The 24666-nt window shown below is 51.7% G+C and overlaps 3 protein-coding genes across 4 annotated transcripts; all 3 read left to right on the forward strand.

The window, feature by feature from the left end:
* The first annotated feature begins 326 nt into the window (after window positions 1-326).
* Window positions 327-7929, forward strand: ASF1B (anti-silencing function 1B histone chaperone). The gene is made up of 4 exons (XM_081136695.1): window positions 327-823; window positions 5679-5794; window positions 6240-6416; window positions 6759-7929. Exons 1-4 carry the CDS (start codon window positions 715-717, stop codon window positions 6963-6965), a joined length of 609 nt encoding a protein of 202 aa, XP_080992821.1. The 5' UTR covers window positions 327-714; the 3' UTR covers window positions 6966-7929.
* A 1701-nt stretch (window positions 7930-9630) lies between these two features.
* Window positions 9631-24666, forward strand: PRKACA (protein kinase cAMP-activated catalytic subunit alpha). 2 transcript variants are annotated; one of them, XM_081137538.1, is made up of 10 exons: window positions 9631-9893; window positions 17441-17502; window positions 17945-18073; window positions 19558-19656; window positions 20632-20714; window positions 21551-21677; window positions 21772-21867; window positions 21968-22090; window positions 23818-23982; window positions 24398-24666. In XM_081137538.1, exons 1-10 carry the CDS (start codon window positions 9848-9850, stop codon window positions 24521-24523), a joined length of 1056 nt encoding a protein of 351 aa, XP_080993664.1. In that variant the 5' UTR covers window positions 9631-9847; the 3' UTR covers window positions 24524-24666. The 2 variants fall into 2 exon arrangements, with proteins under 2 accessions (XP_080993664.1, XP_080993663.1); XM_081137537.1 differs by lacking the exon at window positions 9631-9893 and adding an exon at window positions 13234-13347.
* On the forward strand, window positions 15020-15255 carry SMIM46 (small integral membrane protein 46; the record flags this gene model as incomplete). The annotated part of the gene is made up of 1 exon (XM_081137539.1): window positions 15020-15255. One exon carries the CDS (start codon window positions 15020-15022, stop codon window positions 15170-15172), a length of 153 nt encoding a protein of 50 aa, XP_080993665.1. The 3' UTR covers window positions 15173-15255.

Below are 24666 nucleotides of genomic sequence, written 5' to 3' on the forward strand. Positions count from 1 at the left end.
CTGCTGACCGTTGCCAAAACTGCAAACACCCCTCCTTTGTCTTCACACCAACTCAACAGCGCCAGCGGCCGACTTCCGCTTCTTTCCCACGAATTCCCAGCCAAGTCTTCCTTTCCTCCCGCCCCCTGAGGCTAACTCAGCCAATAATCTCTCACAGAATCTGCCAATCACCGCGGACTCGAGCACCGCCCTTTCCGCCCTCTTAAGCGAGCGTCGCGCGCCACCGCTCGGCAGTTGGCGGCGCTGCTCCCCCTGGGATGAGTCTCCCGGAAGGGCTAGGCGAAGGGCGGGCCACAGCGGTGCGGGAACCCTCGGGATTGGTCGACAGGAACCCCGCGCTCTGACTGCGGCTACACCTGCCTTCGATATTTAAGTCTGAGACGCTGGGGATTGGTTCCCCGCGGAAACCCAAAGAAGCCAAGAGGTGGTGCGGCCTCCCTTGTACAGCCTGGAGAGGGAGCTCCGACGATTGGTCCGGGGAGTCTCGGCGCGCACCGCCGGGCGCTCCAGGATTGGCTAAGGGGGTGCTCACGCCGCCCGGGAGCGTTTACGGTGATTGGTCGGAGGGTGCTGCCGGCTATTTGAAGGAGGCGCGCGGACGGTATACGCACTTCAGTACGCGGACAGAAGCTGGAGGTTCGGTGGCTAACGCTGTTCCGCTGACCCCATAGGACTCAGACGTGGGCTCGGCCCCAGCCACGGCCGGACGAGGGGATGGCCAAGGTATCGGTGCTGAACGTGGCTGTGCTGGAGAATCCGAGCCCTTTCCACAGCCCCTTCCGGTTCGAGATCAGCTTCGAGTGCAATGAGGCTCTGGCGGACGGTGAGGCTGGGCCTGTGTGGACACTGCCCCCCTCCCCCCGGGTCACCTGGCCAACCCCACTTTCCCGTAGAGACCCTCGCGGCCGACCTCGACCTCCCCCGTGAAATAGCTCCCCAGATTACGATTTCACCCCCTCCCTCTCCTCCAGCCCCAACCTCCGCGTGGAGGCTATCTCCTACCCCCACATCACTGCCTACCTTACCCCTTCCCCACTGATATTCCTATTTTACACGGTGGAGACCTCATCATCCTCCCCCCTAAAACACTTTTTCCTGTGGAGCTCCTGTGCTCCCATTTTCTATGTGGAGACCTGCTCAGCCGCTATTCTTTAACCTGTGGAGACCCTCAGCCACCCCATCTTATATTTCTGTAGAGAAGGTTTTTTATATTAACGTTACAGCCACTCAGTCTTCCCCACCCATCCCCCTACCTCACTTTTTTCCTAGGGAGACTCCAGTTCCCAGCACCCTCCCATTTCCCCTATGGAAACCTTAGCCATCTCTCCAAGCTCCCTTCCAATTTTCCCAGTGGAACCCCTCCTACCACCCCTTTTCCCTGTGAAGAAAGACCCTTACCACTGCGGCAAGACCTCACTCATCCCCATCTCCCCATTTGTTACACAGTAATCCCCAACCTGCTTATATTTTCTTGTTTTCTATCCCAAAGCACATACCCTAGGACCTGGCTCTAACCCTTTACTTTTGAGCTCTACCTGGAGAGGCATGGCCTGGCTTCCAGCTTCAGTCTTTGAAGATAACTTGGTCTCCCCAGCTCTCATTCTTCTCTCTTCCCTGACTGTGGGCTTCAATGAACACCCACATTTGAAGAATGGGCTAGCCAGGCAAGCATTAGCCAGTTCCCACTGTTTGCCAACTAGGTTCCATCTGATCTACTGCCACAATTCTTTTAGTACTTTTGATGGTCTCACCTAGTTTGGAGGGTTAGGTGGGCTGGGCTGAGCCATGTTGGTATCCAGCTTCTAACAATCAGCTGGGAGGTCACAACCTTTTGGGCATCTTTTCCAAGGTGCTTTCACAGATGTACTTATTCATCTTTGTGACATAAGGTCTGTAAAAATGTTAAGGTCATCCAGGGAGTCTTGACACCACTTTCAGGAGGAAATACAGGCATATCTCCGTTTTATTGCACTTCACAGATGTTATGTTTTTTACAAATTGAAGGTAAGACTCTCACCAGGAAAAGGATCACTACTCACTTTATTGTGGTGGGGTGGAACTGAACCCACAGTATCTCTGAGGTACGACTGTACCTCCATCACACCACTTCTCCACTTGGTGGTTTAAAAGAGAAGAGGCAGCAGCTGAGGAGGTGGAGATTTGTGAAGCCAGGGTAGGCTGCTTGCAAAACCAGCCACATACATTAGCTTAGGATTGATACAATTGGAGATGTTGGTGTGCTTGGGCTGGGCCAATGGATCAGCCTCTCCCTGGTTTTTCTTTTTAAGTTGTCTCATCTACTTGTGGCTAACTATAGAATAAGTCCAGTTAAATCCTTTCTGTAACAAGGCAGGGTGTAAATAAATTAAGTGTAGAATGTCACTATGGAATAAGATTTAATTTCAAAGCCAGGAGGAGATGTAAGGAGGTAATAGGTTAAGGGATTCACAGTTCCCAGATGGCAAGAGATCAGGTTTTAATTAGCCTGTTAGTACTCCTTGCATTTAAAAGTGGTTGTCTGGTCATTACATAGTACTTTTATTTCTAGGAAGCCCCTGCCCTGTTACTTTAACCTCTTTATAGAATCAGAGTTGAGGTCCAAAGTCAACCTGCTGGTCATATTTTAATAGAAACAGAATGACTTCTCCAAGGTCACATAGCTAGTTGGTAGAATTATTGACACTAGGGCCTGAGTTCTGAGTTCTGAGTCCATGGTTCTTTATTTTTGCTAAAACCTGGGAGAGAAAAAATGCATCCTCTATTTTAGAAGTGGAACATAAATAGAACTGGTCATAGAATTTATTTCCGTATCAGGACTCTCAAAAGAGAGCGAAGTGGGTACTATTATTAATTATACCCTGACAATAAAGCTTTTGCCCAGAGAAACTCAAGTTGGAAAGCAAACTCTGGCCTGGAAATCCAGACTCTGGTTCTTACCCTTAGGGCTCTCTGAAGCTCTAACCTGTCAGCTTGCTTCCTGCCTCTTCCCACAGAACAGAAAGAATTTGATTATTGCCTGCCTCCCAAAAGATGGAGTGGGCCAGACTTTAGAAGTCTCAGATCCTGGGGAAATCTCAGTCTTGTTACCTCGACAGTAGCAACTGCAAATCTGACAAGACACCTAAACCCCAGTCAGTCAGCTGACCTCATTTCCCAAGGACTCCAAACCCCTTTTGCTCTCTTTTGTCCTCAACATCTGGAAATACATGCTTCCAAAACATGGGTCCACATTTAACACATTAGATTTGCCCCCCTTTAGTTGAGAAATTCAGCAGGCACTGCTTGTATAAGTCATGGGGTCAGATGATCTGACCCACAGTTGTGGTCAGGCCAAGGTTCATCTGTATGATTATGAACAAAAATAATATGACAAACAGAAAAAGGCCGAATAGATACTTTTCTTTTAAAGTCAGGAAACAGGTTCCTCAGTAATTTCAACAACACTTATCTTTTATCATGCTGTTGGTTTTGGTTTTGTTTTCATACATAGTGGAGAAGCATCTTGTGCAGTGGTTAGATCATAAAGTTAGGGTATAAAGACAAAATGTAATGCAGTCGAGTTATCTTTGAAATTGCTCCGAAGGTTAAGTACCATGTTACATGTATATAATAGTGTCCTGTATTTAATAGGAGTGAGCTTGTGCTAAATTGGTGGCTGATATTCCATATATAATTCTAAAGAGGGGTTATATTAAAAAACGAAGCCACTTAACTATGCTTCAGCTTAAAACACTTCAAGACGATCCCGATTTGTAGGTCCTTATCTTTTGTCTTCTCTAAATGATTTTATCAGCTCCTCCAACTCTTGAGCCAGTATTTCTTTGGTCCCCCATTAATTCTCTGCTTAATTTCTCTGGTAGTGAGGGATCTACTGTGGCCCACTTGCCTGGCCACCCATGCAGTGTGTTTTCTCTTCCTGTCAGCACCTACCCAGTCTTTGTTTAGGTTTTGCTAACAGCATTGAATATCAAGTGCCTGTGGTGTACCCCGAGCCTGCTCTATTTCAGTCTTCTTTTTATCTCCCCTTCCCCAGCTCATTACTTAAATGCACACGTATGTGATTCCAACTTGTGAAGGGGGGAGAGGCTAGGAGGAAAGATACCAAAATCTAGACCTGTGTGGGAAAGGTGAGAGTAGCTAGCTGGTTTTCTGTTCTTTCCAAACATGTTATGTCTATTCATGTCACTACTTGTAACAAAAACAAAAAATCAATAAGCCCTGGCCGGTTTGGCTCAGTGGTTAGAGTGCTAGCCTGAGGACTAGAGGATCCCTGGTTCGATTCCTGTCAAGGGCATGTACCTGGGTTGCAGGCTCCATCCCCACCCCAGTTGGGGGGGAGGGGGCATGAGGGAAGCATCCAGTCGATGTGTCTCTCTCACATCGATGTTTCTCTCTTTGTGTCTTTCCCTCTCCCTTTCACTTTCTAAAAAGAAAAAGTAAAAATATCCTCTAGTAAGGATTAACAAAAAAATTAAAATCAATAAATTTAATCCTCCCTACAAATACTACAGATACTAGAGTTTCAACTCCCGTGAGCCCGGAGGTGGGGGGAGGGTCACTATATCTCAAACCTGATACAATTCCTGAGTAGGCCTGCTAAAACTGCAAAGGGACAGGAAACCAGTGTATTGAGGAAGAGCTTGGGGCTCAGGTGACCAATCTCCGTAATTGTGGCCCAGCATCAGTGTACTTCCGAAATTGGATGCACTTGCAGGACACTGGACCAAGGAACAGGGCAGCTTCCAAGAGCATTTGCTTCCTGTGAAAATCACAGCTTGTGAAACTACCCCAGTTGCTGGAGTGGTAGGTTGTGTAATTTCAGAGAACCTAAAATAAGTTTCGGGCCTCCTGCCAAGCTTCCCTGTACTAACGTGACCTTGCCCCTGATATACTTGGACCTCTTGCAAGAGGCAGTGGTCACTGGGAATTTCCTGTGATTGATGGGCAGGGTCTCCTTAAGCACTTTTCCTGTAATTTCGCCAGAACATACTCAGAGATGGGGTCCCCTCTACTATATCAGATGCAAGAGAGTTGGAGTTAAGAGGATCACCTTATGATGCCACTTTTTTTGATTGAGTCATCGATTACTCCAGTGCCATAAACAGGCATGACTTGGTGCTGGATCTGGAAGACCTGGGGACTGGCTCCCCCAGCAGCCTCATCTTCCCCCTCCTGCCGGCTGGCTGCCCTGCTGTATTGGAATCTGCTGCCCTGCCCCAGTTGTCGAGGGATCTACTCAGTTTGGTGGCACCGGTCCCTGTGTGTGAAAGAGGATGCTGCTTCCTATCCCAGTACCCAGTGGGCAGGGCCCTGAAATGGCCCAACTCCTGCCGTTCCCCTCTCAGCACGCCTCCATCACGTGGGTCTTAATTCAGCCTCTGCCATACGGTTTGCTCTCAGGCTCTGAGAGGCCCAAGTTTCCCTGGAGGTGCAGAGTCAAGGTCGCCTGGCAAAGCTAGGTCCACAGGAGAAATTTCGCACTCCCACTGGAAGAGCTTTCTGCCCACTCCGGTGTTCAGGACTACAGTGCCTGGCACTTAGTGCCCAGGGGATGTCAGGTGGTGGTGAGAATCTTTCACCATATTAAGGATCTGTCCAAAGCTAACATGAGAAGACCCTTTCCATGCCTTCTTGCTGTCAAGTTATTTCAATTCCTTTAACAACCTGTGTCCTTGCAGACCTGGAGTGGAAGATCATTTATGTTGGCTCAGCTGAGAGTGAGGAGTTTGATCAAATCCTAGACTCGGTGCTGGTCGGCCCTGTCCCAGCAGGGAGACACATGTTCGTCTTTCAGGTAAAAAAGGAGGCCTTAGGCTTTGACACCTAGAAACATATCCTCTTCTACCCAAAAGCATACAGCATGGTTTAGTGGTCAAAAACTCAGGTTCAGATCCTCACCCTGCTCTCAAGAACTATCTGACTTCTCAAAGGTACTTCAGACACCTCCCTTTCCTCCACCTCTGTCATGACTAGTTACCACGAACCACTGATTCACAGGTGATCCTCATTACTCATAGGAGTTATGGTCTGTAAAGCTGTTGTGAACAGTGAATTAGTGAATACTGAACCATGGCCCTATAGGAAATACAGGGTTAGGTTCCTGCATGTCACATTTTTGTCAACCAATCAATACATAACCTTGTTTTAGGTATGTTTAAATACCTCAATTAGTATTATTGTTGATTCATTAACATTGAACTCAGCAGTCGGTGCTAAGGCCCAGGATGTGTTTTCCCTAGGCCGATGCTCCCAACCCATCCCTCATCCCTGAGAGCGACGCCATAGGTGTGACCGTGGTCCTCATCACCTGCACCTACCATGGGCAGGAGTTCATCCGCGTGGGCTATTACGTCAACAATGAGTACCCTGACCCAGAGTTGCGGGAGAACCCGCCCCCAAAGCCAGACTTCTCTCAGGTGGGGTCTCTACGCTCTGTGCTGTAGATTAGCTGGCTCCTTTACATTTGGGGGGAGTTGAGTCATTGGAATCAGGGGCCAAGGTCACTTAAAGTTTTCAAGTAGTGCCGAGAAAGAGAGGTCTTTGTTACTCAGAAGCATGCCTCACAGAATTAAGATTAGATAGATCCTGGCACTAAAGCATGGTGCACAGGCATTCCCTGGAGTCCCACACATATTGTTGGTGATGGAATAAGCAAGGTCTGCTCTTCATGGGCTTGGGGTGAGGGACTGCGGGTGCCCTGGCTTTGTGGGAGTAATGGGAGGGCATGCTGACAGTTGACATTTCTCTTCCTGCCTCAGCTCCAACGGAACATCTTGGCCTCGAATCCCCGAGTGACCCGTTTCCACATTAACTGGGACAACAACACGGACAGGCTGGAAGCCATAGAGAACCAGGATCCCACCCTAAGCTGCAATCTCCCCATCAACTATACCCCTGTCAAGGGCTTGGGGCTCCCTGGCTGCATCCCTGGCCTCCTCCCCGAGAACTCCATGGACTGCATCTAACTGGGGAACTCCAGACCCTACCTGGGCCCAGCTAGGACTATGGCCAGTCTCCTAACATATCTGGAGGGGGCAGTTGGGCCTCCTGGAGAGTCCTATGGGGGCCATCTGGAAGACTTTGGGGCCATCAACTACATTCAGGCCTGTCAAACTTGTCCCTGAGGAAAGATCGGGCCTCAGGTCTCCCAGCCTCAGCCCAGAAGAATTATCTCACCTTTACTGTCCAGGCCTATAAAAAGCAGGTACTTCAGTTCTTAATTCTAACTTGTGTCCTTTCTCTCCTCCACATATAGGCCATTGTGCTCCCATGCTCCCATTTAAGTACCATTGACCCACAGTTCTTCCCACAGACCTCTCTGTCCTGCCTTGAGGCTTTCTTGGTCAGTGGTTCCAGCCCTATTGGGCCAAAGGCTCTGTCATTCCTTTCCCTTCCCAAACATCTGAGTAGATCCACCCAGCTTTCTGGAGTCACAAGGAATCTGGGATAGAAGGTGGACTCGGTCACAATTTCTGTCCTTTTCCCAGAATGTTTTTTAGGTCTTTTCAACCCAGCAACCCCTGGAAAACCCTGTTCCCAAAAGTATGATCAGCAGGATGCTGAGGAATGATGGTTGACTCTCCTCTCAGTCACAACCACCTTCTTGTTACCTCCTAACGATCTGGATTTCCCTGGAGGCTGCCACTGTGCGGAGATCGCATATTGGAGCAGCCTGCCGTGCTCTGTCCATCTATGTCGGCATCAGGGCCCCTCTGCTAAGACTTTATGCTCTCACAGACTACAGAGTGATTGTAGGCATGGGAAACAGTAGGGACCCTGAAAACCTCCCTCCCCCTGCCATACTGTGTCATGTTCCCCATCCCTTCGCTGCTAAGTGGATGCTGTTGGTGATTACAGTTTGTATATTAAAGAGTTTTTATATTAAATATGTTTGGCTGATCTAAAAATGCATTTCATCTAGACTGATTGTTTCTGCTTTTGTCTTGGGTGGACTGAGGCAGCTTTGTCCATCTTTCCTTGGAACATGGGTGGAGGACCTCTTGCCCTGGCCAGTGGGTTGACTGCCCCTTGTCTCCTTGCTCATCTTCTTGCCCTAGTCCCTAATTGGTTGTATAGTTGTAATCCAGGCTGAGATTAGGGAAGGGGTTTTTATTTGTTGAAACAAGCAATGAAGCTGTTGTAGAGCATAACCAACTAGCGATTTTTTTTCATATGTTGACCTTGACCTACAGGAAGAAATAAACATTGTACTCCAAGGACACAGCAACATTTTTATTAAATTTTACTTAACTTTTCTTTGTAACCCCACAGCCAGAGTTGGAGTGATTTGGCTGGTAGCCATTTCCCCATAATTCACATAAGAGCCCCAACTCTTCTCTCCCTGAGACTATGGTCGACCTAGGAACATGGGTACAGACAGCAGCTGGGTAGGATGCAGGCTGTACAAATCTACAGGCAGAGCAGTAAGTCGGCTGGCTTGTAGCCAAAAGACCCCCTAAACCCCTCCAAGTCAAGGAGAGCTGGCTCATCCACTCCCCTGCAGCTCCGACCATCTCCTGTTTGGGCTTTCCTCTGCTTCAGTGTCTCTCAACTGGGGGCAATTTTGCCCCCCAGGGCACATTTAGCAATGTCGAGATGGTTTCAGTTGTCACATCTGGTGGTGGAGGAGATTCTACTGGCATCCAGCAGGTAGAGAAACTGGGAGTGATGCTAAACTGGGCGGGGGGGGGGGCTACAGTGCACAAGACAGTCCTCCCAGCAAAGAAGAACAGGCCCAAATGTCAGTAGTGTGGCAGTGGTAAATCCTGACCGCCCTCAGGTTGTGTGTGTATAAAAAGGGTACCCTGAAGGCAGGACATGTTAAGTCTCTGCCCCAGACTCCTCATTTGTAAAATGGGAGTGATAATAGTACCTGCCTAACAGGACTGTGGTGAGAAGTAATGTATTTAACGAGTGGCACGAGCCCAATGTGGGTGCCCAGCAACCGGATGGACACTGAGGGCCCCCTCCCAACCACCCTTTGCTCCGGAGGACCAGCATCCTCCACGAGCCCCAGCCCCACCTCCGGGACTGCTGCTGCTATCCAGAGCCTGGCCTTATGAATGACGACGGTCCGCGGCCCGGCGACCTCTGACCCGCGGCGCCGCCGCGCCCCTCCCCCGCTGGCAGGTGGACAGCGACTGCGCCGGGGGAGCGGGGACCGCGGAGCCAACCTTGGCTGGCCTGCAGCCGCTGCCGCACTGAACGGGGGCGGGGGACTGCGGCGTGCACGGGGCTGGGCGGGCGCCCGCCTGGACAGCCTCCTGATCCTCCGAGCGCGAGGCGGCCGCCCGCCAGGCTCGGCCGCCCCGCCCGGTCCGCCAGGCAGCAAGCTGCGCCTCCACCCCGCCCTCTCACCCCGGGATTGACACTGAACATTCTGCAGGAGACTGGCAGGACCGCTCGCCTTGGCCAATTGGCGGCCTCTCTGGGCGAGCCCCGGGCCCTGTCGCGAACTTTAGCCAATAGGAGTCTCGCGAGCGCGCCAGCGACCGGGCATCCGCGGCGCGCGTCACGGGATCGGAACCTATACCGGCGCCGGAGGGTCTCAGAGGGCCAATAGGCAGCCGCGTGGTGCCGTCAGTCAGGGCGGCCTGGACCAATGAGCTTTGGCTGCGGGAGCGTCACAGACAGACAGCAGCAGCGGACTTGGGCTGAGGTTCCCGGGCGGGCGGGCGCGGAGAGACGCGGGAAGCAGGGGCTTGGCGGGGGTCGCGGCGCCACAGCCAGCGCAGCAACCCGAGGGGCCGCTGCTGCCGCCGCCGCCCAGCGCGCTCCGGGGCCGCCGACCACCGCCAGCACCCGCTGCGCCGCAGCTCCGGGACCGGCCCCGGCCGCCGCAGCCGCGATGGGCAACGCCGCCGCAGCCAAGAAGGGCAGCGAGCAGGAGAGTGGTGAGTGCTCAGGCCATGACCTCAATCCTGGACCTGCGCTGTCAGCCCCCGCCCTGTGCATCACTGCCTGGCCCATCCCCCACGTGCCCCCCCATTTCTCTTTGCTTACCCCCAGCGCCCCCTCCCCCTGCCTGTCCAAGGTTAGGGTCTAGGGCCCGCAGAAGAATCCTCGTAGTGGCCCCCTTGCCAAAGGCCGCCCCCCACTGCAAAAACTGTGCCCCCCCACCCAGCTGTCACTGCCAACCATGGCACGTATGACCGCTGGGGCCCCACATGGGGCCGTCACTCCCTACTTTCCTGGACCCTCTCCCCGGATTCTAATCCCCTCACTTCCTCACTTACCTCTTCCATGGATGGGACCCATCGCCAGACCCGGACCCAAGCTTCTGCCAGTCTTGGGAGTGCTGTGGGGGTCTGCCTCCATCCCATAGGAACCTTGGCCACTTGGTGACCACACCCCTCCCCCCTTCAGCCCCCGCCATCTTTCTCTTGCCCTTTCCCTCTTCACCTTACCACAGCCCCCCTTCAAACACACTCTGCCCACTTGAGCTTTTCCCAGAGCCACCTCAAGCATTGTTTTTCTCTTCTGTGTCACTTGGCATGGGAGACAGGATCATTCTGGGTCCCTCTGCCCCTCTCTCATCCTGTCACTCTGTCACTCTGCTTCTCTGCTGTGCTCTCTCCTCCCAGCAAGTGTTTTTCCCTTGCTAGGGTAGCAGACTGTTTATGAACCTAGAGAACTGCTTCAGTGTGTCCAAAGCCAAGTTTGAGTGGTTCTTGCTGGGTTTGTTTCTTTCTCCTTCCCAGGTTGGGGTTAGAGGGCGGCAGCAGAGCCCCTTTCCATATCCTGCTGTTCAGTGAGCTCTAGGCTCCTTAGAGAGCCCCTCAATAATAAATGGTTGTTCACAACTGAGGCTCTATCATTCACCTAGTCCTCCGGGGCTTCTTCACCCGGTCCTGGCTCAGGATGTAAAGTGGGAGATAAAGAGTGTTTGAGCTTAGCAAGTCTCATTCAGCTTGAGCTGGAGTGGTGAGAAAGGGGACTCAGGGGATGGCAGTCTGGGAGAGTAATGGGTGACATCTAATGACTTGCTTTGCCAAGGGATAGATTCTGATCATTCCCCAGGCTCAGCCAGAAAGAGGCTTGTTCCCCCCTCAGCCCCAAAAATATATTGGCCTTTTACAGCCAACTAGAGAAAGAGATTCTGTATCTGGAAATGCCTTCAGAAATAGCCTCAATCCCCTTCCTCAATTCCTCCAGCTCTTAAATTGTCATCACTCCAGGCCTAAAGCTGGACCTCAGGTAGGATCCACTTCCCATTACCCAGAAATAGAGCTGAAAAGGGAGGCCACATCTAAATATGCCTTTCCCAGTTAATGGCCTTAAACCCCAGCGTCTGAGTCCCCTGACTGCCTCCTCCCAGAAAGACCCTGACGTGAAAGCCAAGGAACTTTATTCTCACATGGATTCAAATGGCAGAACTCAGAGTAGCTGAGCAGCTATGGGCTGACATGTCACCAACGGGCGGGGGATATGGAGGCAAGTGCCTTTAGCTGAGTACTTGATGACAGAGGAGCAGGTGGGTAGTGACCAAAAAAAGTCTGGGCATGAGCTTGGAGGGGACTAGGCACAGAGGGAGGGTCTGGGCCCCCAGCAGGTGAGGCCTGGGAGGTAGAAGGTAGAGGCAGGCAGCTACATATTGCAGTGGCTCAGTTGAAAGTTGGGGAGATGACCTAGTCCTGGAAAACTTTCAAGGCATATCAAACACAGGCAATCTGTGTTTGTGGGGTGGTGGTGGGGGAGCTGTACAGGGAAAAAGATCAGAGGCTCCAAAAGGAACCACTAATTCTCTTAGAACGCAGAGTGGACACCCAGGAGTGAACCATCACAGCGAAATAGGGCCACTATTTATTGGGCATCTAGCATATGCCAGGCTTAATGGTTTTCATAGATCTGTCTGCTTGAGTGATTTTCATAATGGGCTATTTTCTGAATTTTCTGAATGACTCTGAGTTTGACATAAATGGTATCACAGAGGCAGGATTCACATCCAGATCTGCCTACCAGCTAACTTCCTGGACCCCAGAATTTCCCAACCTACACATTCTCAGCTTATCTCCCTGAATTTTACTCTATTCACTTATATTTTCTTAATTTAAAATAATAAAAATTTTGACTTACTTTTGTTCAGATGTAAACTTTGATCCATCCTAAGCAGTAATATAAGTGAAATCATGGGATTGCTGTGCCAGTTATGTTCTCTCTGCTAAACATTGAAACACAATGTGACTAGAAAAGTGAAACATTCCTAAAATCATTTCATGCCCTATAAATGGGACCCATGTCACACACTGGGAAATGCCCTCAGCTGTACTTCCTTCCAGAGACTTGCAGGGGCTCTCAGAGAAGGAAATGGGATAAGGAAGGAAGCCCCATTTCGCTTGGCACTCCGATTCTGAAAGGATGGAGTTAGACAAAATTTGCCCTCTTGTAACTAGGATAGGGTGGGGTGGGAGTTAGGGGCAGTAGCCAGGCCAGCCTGCAGGGGGCACCTGAATTTCATCTGCCAGAGGCCAGCCATACTGGGGTGAGGAGAAAGACCAAGCCTTAGTAGGCACTAGTTAGGCATCCTGCAGCCCCCTGTTACCATCTGGTGCCAGGGCAGGACAGTGTCAGCCTCCTCCCAAGAGAGCAGGGATCTATCCAGAACAAGCCGTGGGGTGGGGTGGGGGCAGTCCATACCCAAAGATGCCAAAGCCACTGGCAGGGTCCTGGGCAAAATGCTAAGAGGGCAGAGACAAAAGACCTAGCACTGGCTCTGAGAAGGCTGGAGAAATTGAGAGAGGGCAATGGCCCCAAGAGGCTTCTGGGATAGGCAGCCAAGTGGGGCTCAGGCCTTGGCTGGCACTGGCCAAAAGCACCCCTGGGAGCTGGCCCATGGGGGAAGGGGTAGGGCTGGTGAGAGGGAGCCCCCACCCTCAGGCCCTAGGGACAAGCAGATCCAGGCTCTGAGAGTAAGAAGTGCCCCCAAGAAGTCCTTCCATGGGAAGAATTGCTGCCTTCTAATTGCTGCCTACAGGAGTACAAGAGGGTCAAACACCTGTATATTGGCAGTTGTATGGGTGCCCAAGAGGGTCTTGCCAAGGTAGCTTTTTCCTTTAGCCCAATCAGCCTACAGAAACTTGAGGGTCCTGTCTGCCCCTCCCTTCACCCACTGACCCAGGTTTGGTTTCTCTTCCTGCCACCCCCACACCCCACCTCCACCTCACACACACACACACACACACACACACACACACACACACAAACACACAAACTCCTGGCTCCCCCTATTGGCAGGTATCTGGGGATGGGCAGCCAAGCTGGTGCAGCAGGTCTCTTGAGCCTTTCCAGCCACCATAGTTCTGGTGCTCTGAGAGGAAGACTGAGTGATGGCTTCCAACTTCAACGATGGTGAGGCTGAACCCTGTTACTATAGCAACTCTCCAGGCACTCTGCCCTTGAAGTCAGGGAGAGGCTGCAGTAGGGTTTGGGGAGCAGGTGGAGAGGAAAAGGCTTTGGACTTCTGGTTGGCCCTAGAAACCCCTCCCTTACAACCCTGGGCTGGGAGCCTGGGGAACAGCAGGGGGGATGGGTAGCCCAGTTCAGACAAGAGAGTATGGTCCACCCAGAGCAGGGGTCTAGCTCAGAGCAGGGCAGTGGGGTAGCCCATCCCAGTATTGGGGTTCAGCTCAGAATGGCCGTTGGTTCAGGTCAGTGATGGAGTCCAGGTCAAAAGGGGGGTGTTCAGATGCAGTCCAGGTCAGATGGTCCAGTACAGAATGGGGATTCATCAGACTGTGCAGTAATCCTGCCCACTCTTGGGGTCCATCTCAGACTAGAGGGTCATCCAGTCCAGAACAGAGGTCCAGTTCAGAATGGGGGTTGATGTAGTACAATGTTGGGGCCCAGCTCAGACTGGGGGATGTTCCAGCTCAGAGCAGGGAATCCAAGCTAGACTGGAGGAATCAGCCAGCCCAGAGTAGGAGTCTCAGCCCAGGCTTGGCATCCCTGCCCCAAAATTCCTGGGACAACCAGGTTTTGGTGAGCAGAGAGTACTATTTGTCTGGGAAGTTCAAGACTGGGCTCCTGCTTCCTGCTGTAGTACTGGCTTTTCGAAGGCTATCTGGGGTCTCTTTATGAGCCCAAATAGAATCCAGACTAGGATGGAGGCTGACACACACACACCCTACCCCCCCTCCACCTCCCATCCCTGTAGAAGACATGGGCAGGGCGGCAGGTTTCACAAGTCAGCAGCTGGCTAGGTTTCCCTTCTCTGCCACTACCAGTTGTCAGAAGGGCCACAGGTGCAAGGCATTCTGGGAGGAGCTGCCACTGACCCTCCACTTCTTTTGGGATCTGGAAAGAAGGAGGAAGGTGGTCAAGGCAGTGTCCCCTTCCCCCACCCCTGGGTTTAGTCTTTCGTTTCCGGTTTGGACTTTCATGGCCTAGAGCAGAGCCAAGCACAGGGCAAGGTTTGACAGAGGCCAAGGACATCCCAGGATGCCGTTCCACTCTCTGCTCTTGCACAGAAACAAGAGAAAGCCAGATGTACCCATTTCTCTCTTGGGGTAGCAGGATTTGGGGAGGTGATAGGGTGGCTCTCGCACCCCCACTCTCCCACCCCCTGCCTTTATCTCTAGCTACTCTTTCTGCTAATTAATGGAGTTCTGGGGCCTCTTTGGCTCCCAGGGAGTCCCCGGCTGCTGCCTGGGCCTAAGCCCTTAATTCCTTCTCCTCTGCCCAGTGGGCACTGCCCTGAGTACATTGAGTACCATCCTCTGGGAAGTCCACCCACTGGGGAAGGCAGGGTCTGGTATCCTGGAATCAGTGAAGCCCCTGGAATGGGAAGTTAGCTTTAGCACCCCATCTCTGGGGCAGGCCAGCCAGGAGGATCATTCTAGGGAGAATTGTCCCCCTGCCTCCTACCAAGGCGGGCCTTTGCAAACCTTGGCCAACCAGTAGCAGGTACCTTTAAACGCTTCCCTGGCAACCAGCTCCTCCAGGGTCCCCCGAGGCCAGCTAAGAAAGCCAGCTCAGAAGCTCTGCATATTCCTGGTTCCCCTGGTTCCCAGGGTAGCCTGGGATGGATTTGGGTTCAGGCAATGGCCAGGGTGGGGACTCAGAGACCACCTTTCAGCTATGGCTGCAGCTACTCCTCTGGGCACACCTGACTATTCGTTTCCTGAGCTACCTGCGCCATGCCCTCTGGGCACCTAAGCTGCAACCAGCACCCTGAGCCTCCTTGGTCAGGGGCAGATGGGCCCCAGATCACCCCATCCCACTCCACCCCCATTGCATCCTCTGCTGGAGGAGGCAGGAAGCAGAGGTGAGTATGGGGGCTGCTGGCTGGGGGTCCCCCCATTATTATTCCTCTTTATCTGCCTGTTCCTCCTAGCACTGCCCCTCCCTTGTGCCCCATCCCCAAATCTGGCAAGCCAGTGGCACCAGAGGGGACAGAGAAGGGCTGTGCTAGAACCAAGGCACCCTGTGGAGCCTCTCAGTGAGGTACCCAAGTCAGAAAAGTAGGACATGGCAGTTCTTAGGGATCACTGAGAGTGAAAGGGGAAGCGGGACAGGCATTCTGGATTCCTCACAAGCCCACTTCTCCCTTCCTTCCTGGGTAGGTGAAGGTAGAGTTCCAAGAGGGTACCATCTCCCCCACCTTCATTCAGAATTTAATGTATACACTGGCGGTGTCGAAGGAAGGTAGTGTGTGTCAGAAAAGATTATTCTAGTGAAAGCATTGCATGTGGTGCTGCCCCCAGATTCAGAGAGGTCTCTCAGACAGTTGGTGGCTTAGCAGGCACCAGCCTAGGACTCCTGACCATTCATTGACTGCCCTCTGTCTGCCCAGTCACTCTTTGTAAGGCTTTCCTGACCAATGGTCTCTCCTCTGTCTGCTACTCTTGTATCCCCATGGAAGGCTCTTCTGTCCAAATGCTGAGGGACAACCTTGGGGACAGTGGGGGAGTGGTGGCTACCCAAAGACCATGTGGGACTCCTGATACTGCATATAGGTGGAACACAGAGATGACAGGCAAGGCCAAAGTACAATTGTGCAGGACTCCTCAGGGTGGCAACCATCCAGGAACATCAGGGGGTCGAGGACAAGTCTGTTAGTGGGCCACCCTAGTGCACTATGACCTGTCAGGAGGGAAGCAGTTAATTTTGTGAGCATAGAGTCTGGCAGGTGACCTCAGGCCTGTTCAGTCTTCTCTTCTGTGCAATGAGAATAATAGCAGCTCTGAGCCATCAGGCTAGGACTTAAGCATAAAAAGCGTTCAGCACAGGGCTGGCACACAGACAGGATAGGGTCCCTGAACAACAGCATGCCTGACCCAGGGGATAGTTTCTAGGACAGGTCAATAATGTACAAATCTGTCAGGCCTCACATTTAAGATCTGAGCATTCTATGCATCCCCTGTATTTTATATCTCAATTTTTAAAAATACTTAAAAGCAAAATTAATAATGAACAGTTACATGGAATGAACCTCTTGCACGTCCCTGTCCAACTCCATTTACCAAGATTAACTCATTCAGTCCTCGCAGCCACCCTGCTAGGTCATTACTATTATTATCCCCATTTTACAGATGAGGAAAACTGAGGCCCAGAGAGGTAAGGTCAGTTGCCCACTCATACAGCTTAGCAGGGACCAGGCTGAGATCTGAGCTTGATCTCAGTTCCAGAGTACTGGCCCTTAACTCTTTTGCTGAGCTGCCTCAGGGCGCTGGCAAGAATGACTCTTTTCAAGTCTCAGTTTCCTAGAGTGTTAAATGGGGGAAAGGATAAAAGGAAAGTTGGTGAGCTAACCAAATGAGATAGTGGAGACCACACAGCAGGCCCAAGGTCTGCCCCCTGGAAAATCTTTAGTATTAGCTGGATGGTGATATTCTTCTTGGGGTACTGAGGGGCTACTGGGTAGAGGGCATTGAGCGAGGCCTCCCTTGAACCAGCTCTGGAGCAAGGGCCCCTGAATTGGCAAAGGCAGGAACAGGGCCAGCTGGGGACCAAGGCAACAGCTGAGCCCCCCAAGGGCGCCTGCTACCCGAGCTCCAGAGGCCTCCACCCCGGACCGGCCTCCCCAGAGAAGGGGCCTGAGGAACAGCCAAATCCTGAGGCTATAAATACCTCAGCTGGCGACATCCCTGGCCATGGAATGTCAGTCAGAACTGGGGCAAGTGGGGGTGGGCTGGCCTGGGTGCTGCCCTCTGTCCCCCTGAGAGTGACCCCCAAGTTGCCCTGTACCCCATTTTGGAAGAGCTAAGGCTGGATCCCACCTCTCTGTAGTAAAGGGGGCCCAGGCCCCACACCAGATCAGGATCCCTGCAAGGTGCCCTAAGACTCAGTCAGGGCACCCAAAGGCCCTGGGGAAAATAAAGATTAGACTCTGATTAAAACAGCTGCACCCCACTTTCCACAAATGGGCATCTCCCCAGGAATATCCTGGGCCTATCTCAGTGAGATGGGGTATCCATCTAACTCTCCCTTCTCTTCCTTCCAGTGAAAGAGTTCTTAGCCAAAGCCAAAGAAGATTTTCTTAAAAAATGGGAAAATCCTGCTCAGGTAAGCCCCTCCCCCCCAGTACAGAGCCCTTGGAGGGGGTAAGCTGATGGCCCCCTGTCTTCCAGCTTTATCCCTGTGACCTGGCTAGCATTTAGAGCCCTGTGGAGGGTGCCTGGACACGCATGGAGGCTCCTAGGCAGAAGCACCTGATTGCCCACTGCCATACTCCCCCACCCTACCACCCCCTATAACTGGTGGCCCCTGCCCCCCACACAGCTGCCAGCAGCTCCTGGGCCCCAGGCCAGGGCCAGATCTGGCCCCTGCCACTTGCCTCAAGGAATGTGCCCTCTACCATCTTGTTTTTCCACCTCCTGTCCTCACCCCATTACTACTCCTGCTCCCCAGGGCCCCCTCTGCTAGTGGTAGAGGTGATGCCCCAGACCCTGGCCCAGCAGGCCACAGGGAAGGGGGTCCCTGACTCTCCCAACCCCTCCACCCACAGAATACGGCCAATTTGGATCAGTTTGAACGAATCAAGACCCTCGGCACGGGCTCCTTTGGGCGAGTGATGCTGGTGAAACACAAGGAGACCGGGAACCACTTCGCCATGAAGATCCTGGACAAACAAAAGGTGAGCGCAGTTCTGCCCTGCTCATGGGTCCCACCTGCTGCCTGGAGTGCTCATCCCATCCATCTACTCACCAACTACTTCTTGAGCCCCTATCATGTGCCAGACCTGAGTGCCAGAAGGGCACCATGCTGCCTTCATGAAGTTCCCTTCCAGGCTGACCACTGAGGGAAATCAGGCACTGGGCACAGAGTCAGACATCTAACCTGTATTCCAGGAAGCCAGAGGTCTTCCTGGGGGAGGTGACATTTACACAGGCCTGCTTTCTGTAAATATTTCTGACACCCTGCTTATGCCAGGCACTACTCTAAAGCAGTGCTGTCTAGTAGAAATGTCACACAAGCCACACGTATGATTTTAAGTTTTCTAGAAGCCCCATTAAATAAAACAGGTGAAATGCACTTTAACAATATGTTGTAATTAAGCCAGTATATCTGCAATACTATCATTTCAATATATGTAACCAATGTAAATTATCATTAAGGAGGCATTTTACATTCTTTTTTTCATACCAGGTCTTCAAAATCAGGTGTGCATTTTACGCTTACAACATATCTCCATTCTGATGTTAAATTTTTACTGGAAAGAAAAGAAAAAGTAGAGAAGTTGGAAAAGCAGATCAGCATAGCCCAGGTTGTTCCAGACAGGATTAAAAGTTGTCCAGTAACTGTGTCAAGAGTCAGTTTTTAAATTTTCACTTTAAATATTTAACATCTTAAACTCAGTTCCCCAGCCTCCAGGCCACATTTAAGCGCTCAGCGGCCATATGTGGCTAGCATGGACAGTATTGGGCAGTGCAGGTGTAGACTCAGAAGATACAGCTATGAGCAAAACAGAAAAGGCCCCAGCACAGGGGTTCAGAGCTGACTGAGCCTGTGTGTCACATACCAGCTGGCCATTGACTAGTTGCTTATGACCTTAGGCAAGTCTTTATTCCCTCTCTGGGCTTTCAAAGTGGTATGTTCACAGTACATACCCCTCAGGGCTCCCATCACTACACATGTGGTACTTGCTGGGGATAGCTGAGGGCTGAGGAGAAATTAGCCTGGGGTTCAAGTGGGTGTGTTGGGGTGCTCTAGATACAGAGAAGTCTTTTGTAAACCCCCTATTCCTTGGGCACTACTCTTGCTTGTCTTTTCATGTTCAGCTCCGCTGCCCCTTCCTCCAAGAAGCCTTCTCTGACTACCTCTGTCCCAGACTTTTCCTCACTCCTCATCTGGGCATCCGCAGGCCCTGAGCTTCCTCTATCATGGCTCTGATCCCTCTGTGCTAAGAGGCCTGGTGACTCATGTTCTTGTTCTCAACTGCATGCCACATGGGGACAGGCAGCCTCAGCCTTCTTGTTGTGTTCTCAGCACCCCACCTAGGGCTCCACAGGCCACAAGCACTCACAGGAACCAGCCCGGCCCTGGCACCCCCTACTTCTGGGCACCAGAGGGATGAGGGCCCTCTCATACCTCCTCCTCTCCACCCCCTTCTGCTCCCAGGTGGTGAAGCTGAAACAGATCGAGCACACCCTGAATGAGAAGCGCATCCTGCAGGCTGTCAACTTTCCGTTCCTTGTCAGACTTGAATTCTCCTTCAAGGTGGGCCCGGGCTCACCGTGGAGGGTCCAAGCCGTCGGGGAATAGAGGGGGCAGAGGGAAACCATGCCTAGGGGCTGAGGACAATCCGTGGCTACCCAAGAAGGTGGGCCCACCCACTGATGGGGAAGGTAGAGGGTTAGCCTGGGGCTCTAATACACCCAACTTCAACTCCTGGGCCTGTCTACTTGATAACCTAGGGTGGTCATGTCACTCAACCTGGATGACACCCCTCAAAATCACTGCTCTGTTTACAAAAACCTGACATACAGCCTGGGTTCAAATCCCAACTCAGCAACCCCTGCCCCTGTGACCCTGGCAAGGGACTTCACTGCCCTGAGGTGCAGTTTCCTCATCTGTAAACTGGACATCAAAAAGTTGCCATGAGAATTCCAAACACATCATGAGCACCCTATGTGAACTATTTTGGGTGCCATCCTAAGCTGGGCTTCGAGAATTGGGAAAGTCCACTTGAGGCCTACCACCCAGGTAGTTACAAGGGCCTGTGCTTGGTGTCATGCTCTAATGCTGCCATCTTGAAATTCATAATTATTTTTTGAGTAAGGAAGGAGACTCACACTTGTTTGGGGGGGGGGGGGTGGAGTACAAATTCTGTAGCCTATCCTGGTTCCATTTTACAGATGACAAAACTATGGCCCAAGAGCCTTGCTCAGGACAGTCACAGACATAAGCTGCTGTGGAGTCCCCTCTCCAGACCAGGCACCTATAGCCGGCCCTCCCTTTCACCACCCCATCCCCCATAGCAAGATAATGGCTCTCTTTTTCCTCATGGACAGAGGGAAATGAAACAGGTAGCTCAGTGAACAGAGTGCTTGGTACTTGCTATGTGCTTCATATAGGAGCCTAGATTTGTGTTGTCACCTTCTTTCCGAACTCCTGCTGGTTGAGGGCACCAGGCCTTCGGGTGGGGCACAGGGCTCAGGGAACAGGGCCCTGATGAGCTGCTGCTCCCCACAGGACAACTCAAATTTATACATGATCATGGAGTATGTGCCTGGCGGGGAAATGTTCTCACACCTGCGGCGGATCGGGAGGTTCAGGTGAGTGAACTGCTCCCAGCCATGCCAGGCCTGAGAGTGTCCATAGGTGATGTCACATGACCAAGTCATGTGAGGATGTGGAGGTGGCCTCTCCAGGTCCCTGTGGGTTCTTGTTCCCCCTCAGCTGAGAAACCTGAAATGTCTCAACCACCATGAAACAAAACAAACAGTAACTTAGGTATCACCATTTAAGTTGGCGATTTTATAGTTTTTAAATTTATGCTATTGTTTTATTTTGTTTATTCACATAGCTACACACTTTATATACAATAAAATGCACAGGTCTTTAATGTTCCATGAGTTTTGACAGTTGCATACATTTGCGTAACCACTACCCAAAACACCATATTGAGCATTTCATCACCTCAGAGAATTCCCTTGAATGCCTTTCTTGGCAGATCCCCACCCAGAAAAAGGCAATTGTCCCTTCTGGCTTTAAACACCATAAAATGTGTTTGGTCTAGGTTTGGACTTGATATAAATGGTATCACACAGTTCATATTCCTTTGTCCTTTTCTTCTGTCTCTTCACATAATTGTTTTGAGATATAGCCATGGTTTTGAGCATATTCGTCATTTGTCCTGGTGGTGGTATTGGGTAGGACTCCATTGTATGCATCTGTCACAGTCTGTGATGCCAGTCCTCTGTTGATGGACAGCTGGGCTCTTTCCAGTTTGGAGCTCTATATGAATAAGACAGCTCCTCTTACACATTTTGGATAACTGGGCTGGAGGCCACTCTGTAGGCCCACCCACTAGACCATCTGGGGGCAAGTGGGTCCTGCTGGGTGTGGCCACCCACGCTCATCCATCCCCTCTTCCACTTGTCATTGTCAGCGAGCCCCATGCCCGCTTCTACGCTGCACAGATCGTCCTGACCTTCGAGTACCTGCACTCGCTTGATCTCATCTACCGGGACCTGAAGCCGGAGAACCTTCTCATCGACCAGCAGGGCTACATTCAGGTACCCGCTGGGCCAGGCAAGGGACAGCCCCAGGTGGCCGTGGCCTGGACCATCTCTCCCTCACTCTCGACCAACCCCACTCTTTTGCCCACAGGTGACAGACTTTGGTTTTGCCAAGCGTGTGAAAGGCCGCACCTGGACTTTGTGCGGGACCCCCGAGTACCTGGCTCCTGAGATTATCCTGAGCAAAGTAGGTGCCTCCCCACCCCTCCTACTGCCCTTGAGGCCTGCTCCACCTATGCCCCTTCCTTACCCTTCTCCCCTCATCCTGCACCCCCTTCTCGCTCCAGGGCTACAACAAGGCTGTGGACTGGTGGGCCCTGGGGGTTCTCATCTACGAGATGGCTGCTGGCTACCCACCCTTCTTTGCTGACCAGCCTATTCAGATCTATGAGAAGATTGTTTCTGGGAAGGTGAGGCCTGGATGCAGGGACTCCACCCAGGACAAACCCTTCCGCACCCACCATCATTGTCAGAACAATCTAGAAGTTCATTAAATAAGGCCAGGCAGTGAAGCTGGGTGCATCAGCCATGCTAACTGAGGTCAACACCCCATACCACCTCACTGGCTATTCCTGGACCCACAGTGCCAACCTCCCAAGGACTTCCAAAACCCCAAGCCTCACCCGTACTCCCGTCTGCCCTATGTGAGACTACTTGCCCCTAATTTCCCCATTAGTGTGATTTTTCACAAGTTTCACAGCAGAAAAGCTAATGTATTTGGTACCCAGACTTGACTGGACAGTCATTTGGGGTGTATGGCCCATACCTCCCTTCTCAAATGCAGAGTTCCTAACTCAGAGGGTGCAGGTAAGGGAGCTGTTAGAGTTAGGATCTACAGAGTGCATTAAGCACCCACTGCCCCAATGCAGCCACTGCATCCTACTCAGCACTCTGAGGGACTGAGGAAGCTGAGGCATGGAGAGGGGATATGTCTGGTCCAAGATCCAAGGGCCCAACAGCGTCTGGGAACCCCACTTTTGTATTCAGCTCACCCATCTCTCTGGGAGGACCCAACCATCCCTCCACCTGGACCAGGAATTGCTAGAAGCAACTCCCAGGTCAGCCTGGGTGGGTTGACACGTCTTCAGGTCCCAGCTCTGCCACCCCTTGGCTTTGAAACCTCGGGCAAGTGCCTTTCGCCTCTGACCCTCATCTTACCCACCTGAGAACTGAGGAACCAGCCAGCTGCCTCTCAGGGAAGTTGAAAGAAATCACCAACTGCAAAGTGGGGTCACAAAACAGGGAAAGATGAGGTGTCTGCCACCAGGCACAATAGAAATTGCCAAGAGAATAGCCCAAAGAGGGGAACAAAGAAAAAGCCATAGAAGGTTCCCAGGGGGAAGAGGAGAAGAGCATAACTCCCTTCTTTGTAGCATTTCACAGTTCCCACGCACCCGCAGCAGTATTATCTCCCTCATGCAACCCTGGGATATCTGCCCTGTGCAAGAAAGGCAGGCACAGGCCCAGAGAGGTTAAAGGCCATGGCCAAGGTCACAGCCTGTAAGAGGCAGAGCAGTGCTGGAAATTGGTTCTTGTAGTTATAAATTCAATGAATAGTTGCATACTAGGCCATGGGTTCAGAACATTTGGGGAAAGTTTCTCGAAGATTTGAACTGAGCCTTAAAGAATGGAAGAGCCTTATGCAGAGTGAGAACTAGAAAAACAATTGTTTCTCTCATAAGAGTGGATATTTCTGAAGTCCCAGGACCTGAGCAGAGCCACCTTAGGAAGTAATGGCTAAAAATGCAAGTGCTGGAGTCTAATAGACCCAAAATGGAGCCACCCTGTCCTACTCCTCTGTATGACCTTGGGCAAGTTGTTTAAGCCTTCCAAGCCTAAGTTTCTTCTCTAAAATGGGAACCATCATAACACTTGGAGCAGCAGTTCTCCAAGTGGTCCCCTCTCCAGCACCATCATCATGGCCAGGGATCTAGCTAGAAATGCATACTTTTATGCCCCAACCCAGACTGAATCAGAAACTCCAGCAGGCCTGATTAACTGTTTTTATGGGATTCCAACATACTCAAGTTGGTCCTCTGCCTCACAGGACTGTTGGATGGCAAAGGCAGTGTTCTGGGGTCCCCAAGCTCCAGGTCAGTTTCCCACCCTGTCTGGTCTCCCCTACCCCTACCCCCAGGTGCGGTTCCCATCCCACTTCAGCTCTGACCTGAAGGATCTGCTGCGGAACCTCCTGCAGGTGGACCTTACCAAGCGCTTCGGGAACCTCAAGAATGGAGTCAATGACATTAAGAACCACAAGTGGTTTGCCACGACTGACTGGATTGCCATCTACCAGAGGAAGGTGAGTGTCCCCTCCTCTCCCCGGGTATGCAGAGGGCTTTGGGAGCAGGCCAAGAGCCAGGGAGGGGTGACATTGGAGAGATGGAAAGGGAAGAAGAATTTGAAAATAGGCCATGGGCCCTGGGTCATTCTAGCTGAGGCAGTTTAGATCAATGGAGGTCTAAAAATGGGATTATAGGGTCACTTGGCAACTCTGACTTTGGGCAGGAGATACCCCTCTCTGGAAAGTGGTTTCCCCGTTTGTGAGTTGGCTATAAAAAGATTCTTAGGTTGCTAAGGTGAGTCCACACCCTAATACTAAGCTCTGGCCTGTGTCCAAGTAAGTTATCTCATGAATGTTAGGCCATTCGTATTTATTGTTTTAACAAGGATTATGTTGACTGCTGAGGTCTGGGTGATTCTTGACCCCTCTCCAGGTGGAAGCTCCCTTCATACCAAAGTTTAAAGGCCCTGGGGACACGAGTAACTTTGATGACTATGAAGAGGAAGAGATCCGAGTCTCCATCAGTGAGAAGTGTGGCAAGGAGTTTTCTGAGTTTTAGGGGTGTGCCTGCGCCCCCAAGGGTTTTCTTTCCTTTTTTGTGGGGGGTGGGTGGGAGGGTTGGATTGAACAGCCAGAGGGCCCCAGAGTTCCTTACATCAAATTTCACCTCCACCCCACCCTCCAGGGTAGGGGAGCAGGAAG

The sequence above is a fragment of the Miniopterus schreibersii genome (assembly GCF_964146895.1).
Source record: "Miniopterus schreibersii genome assembly, chromosome: 4".
NCBI lineage: Eukaryota > Metazoa > Chordata > Mammalia > Chiroptera > Miniopteridae > Miniopterus > Miniopterus schreibersii.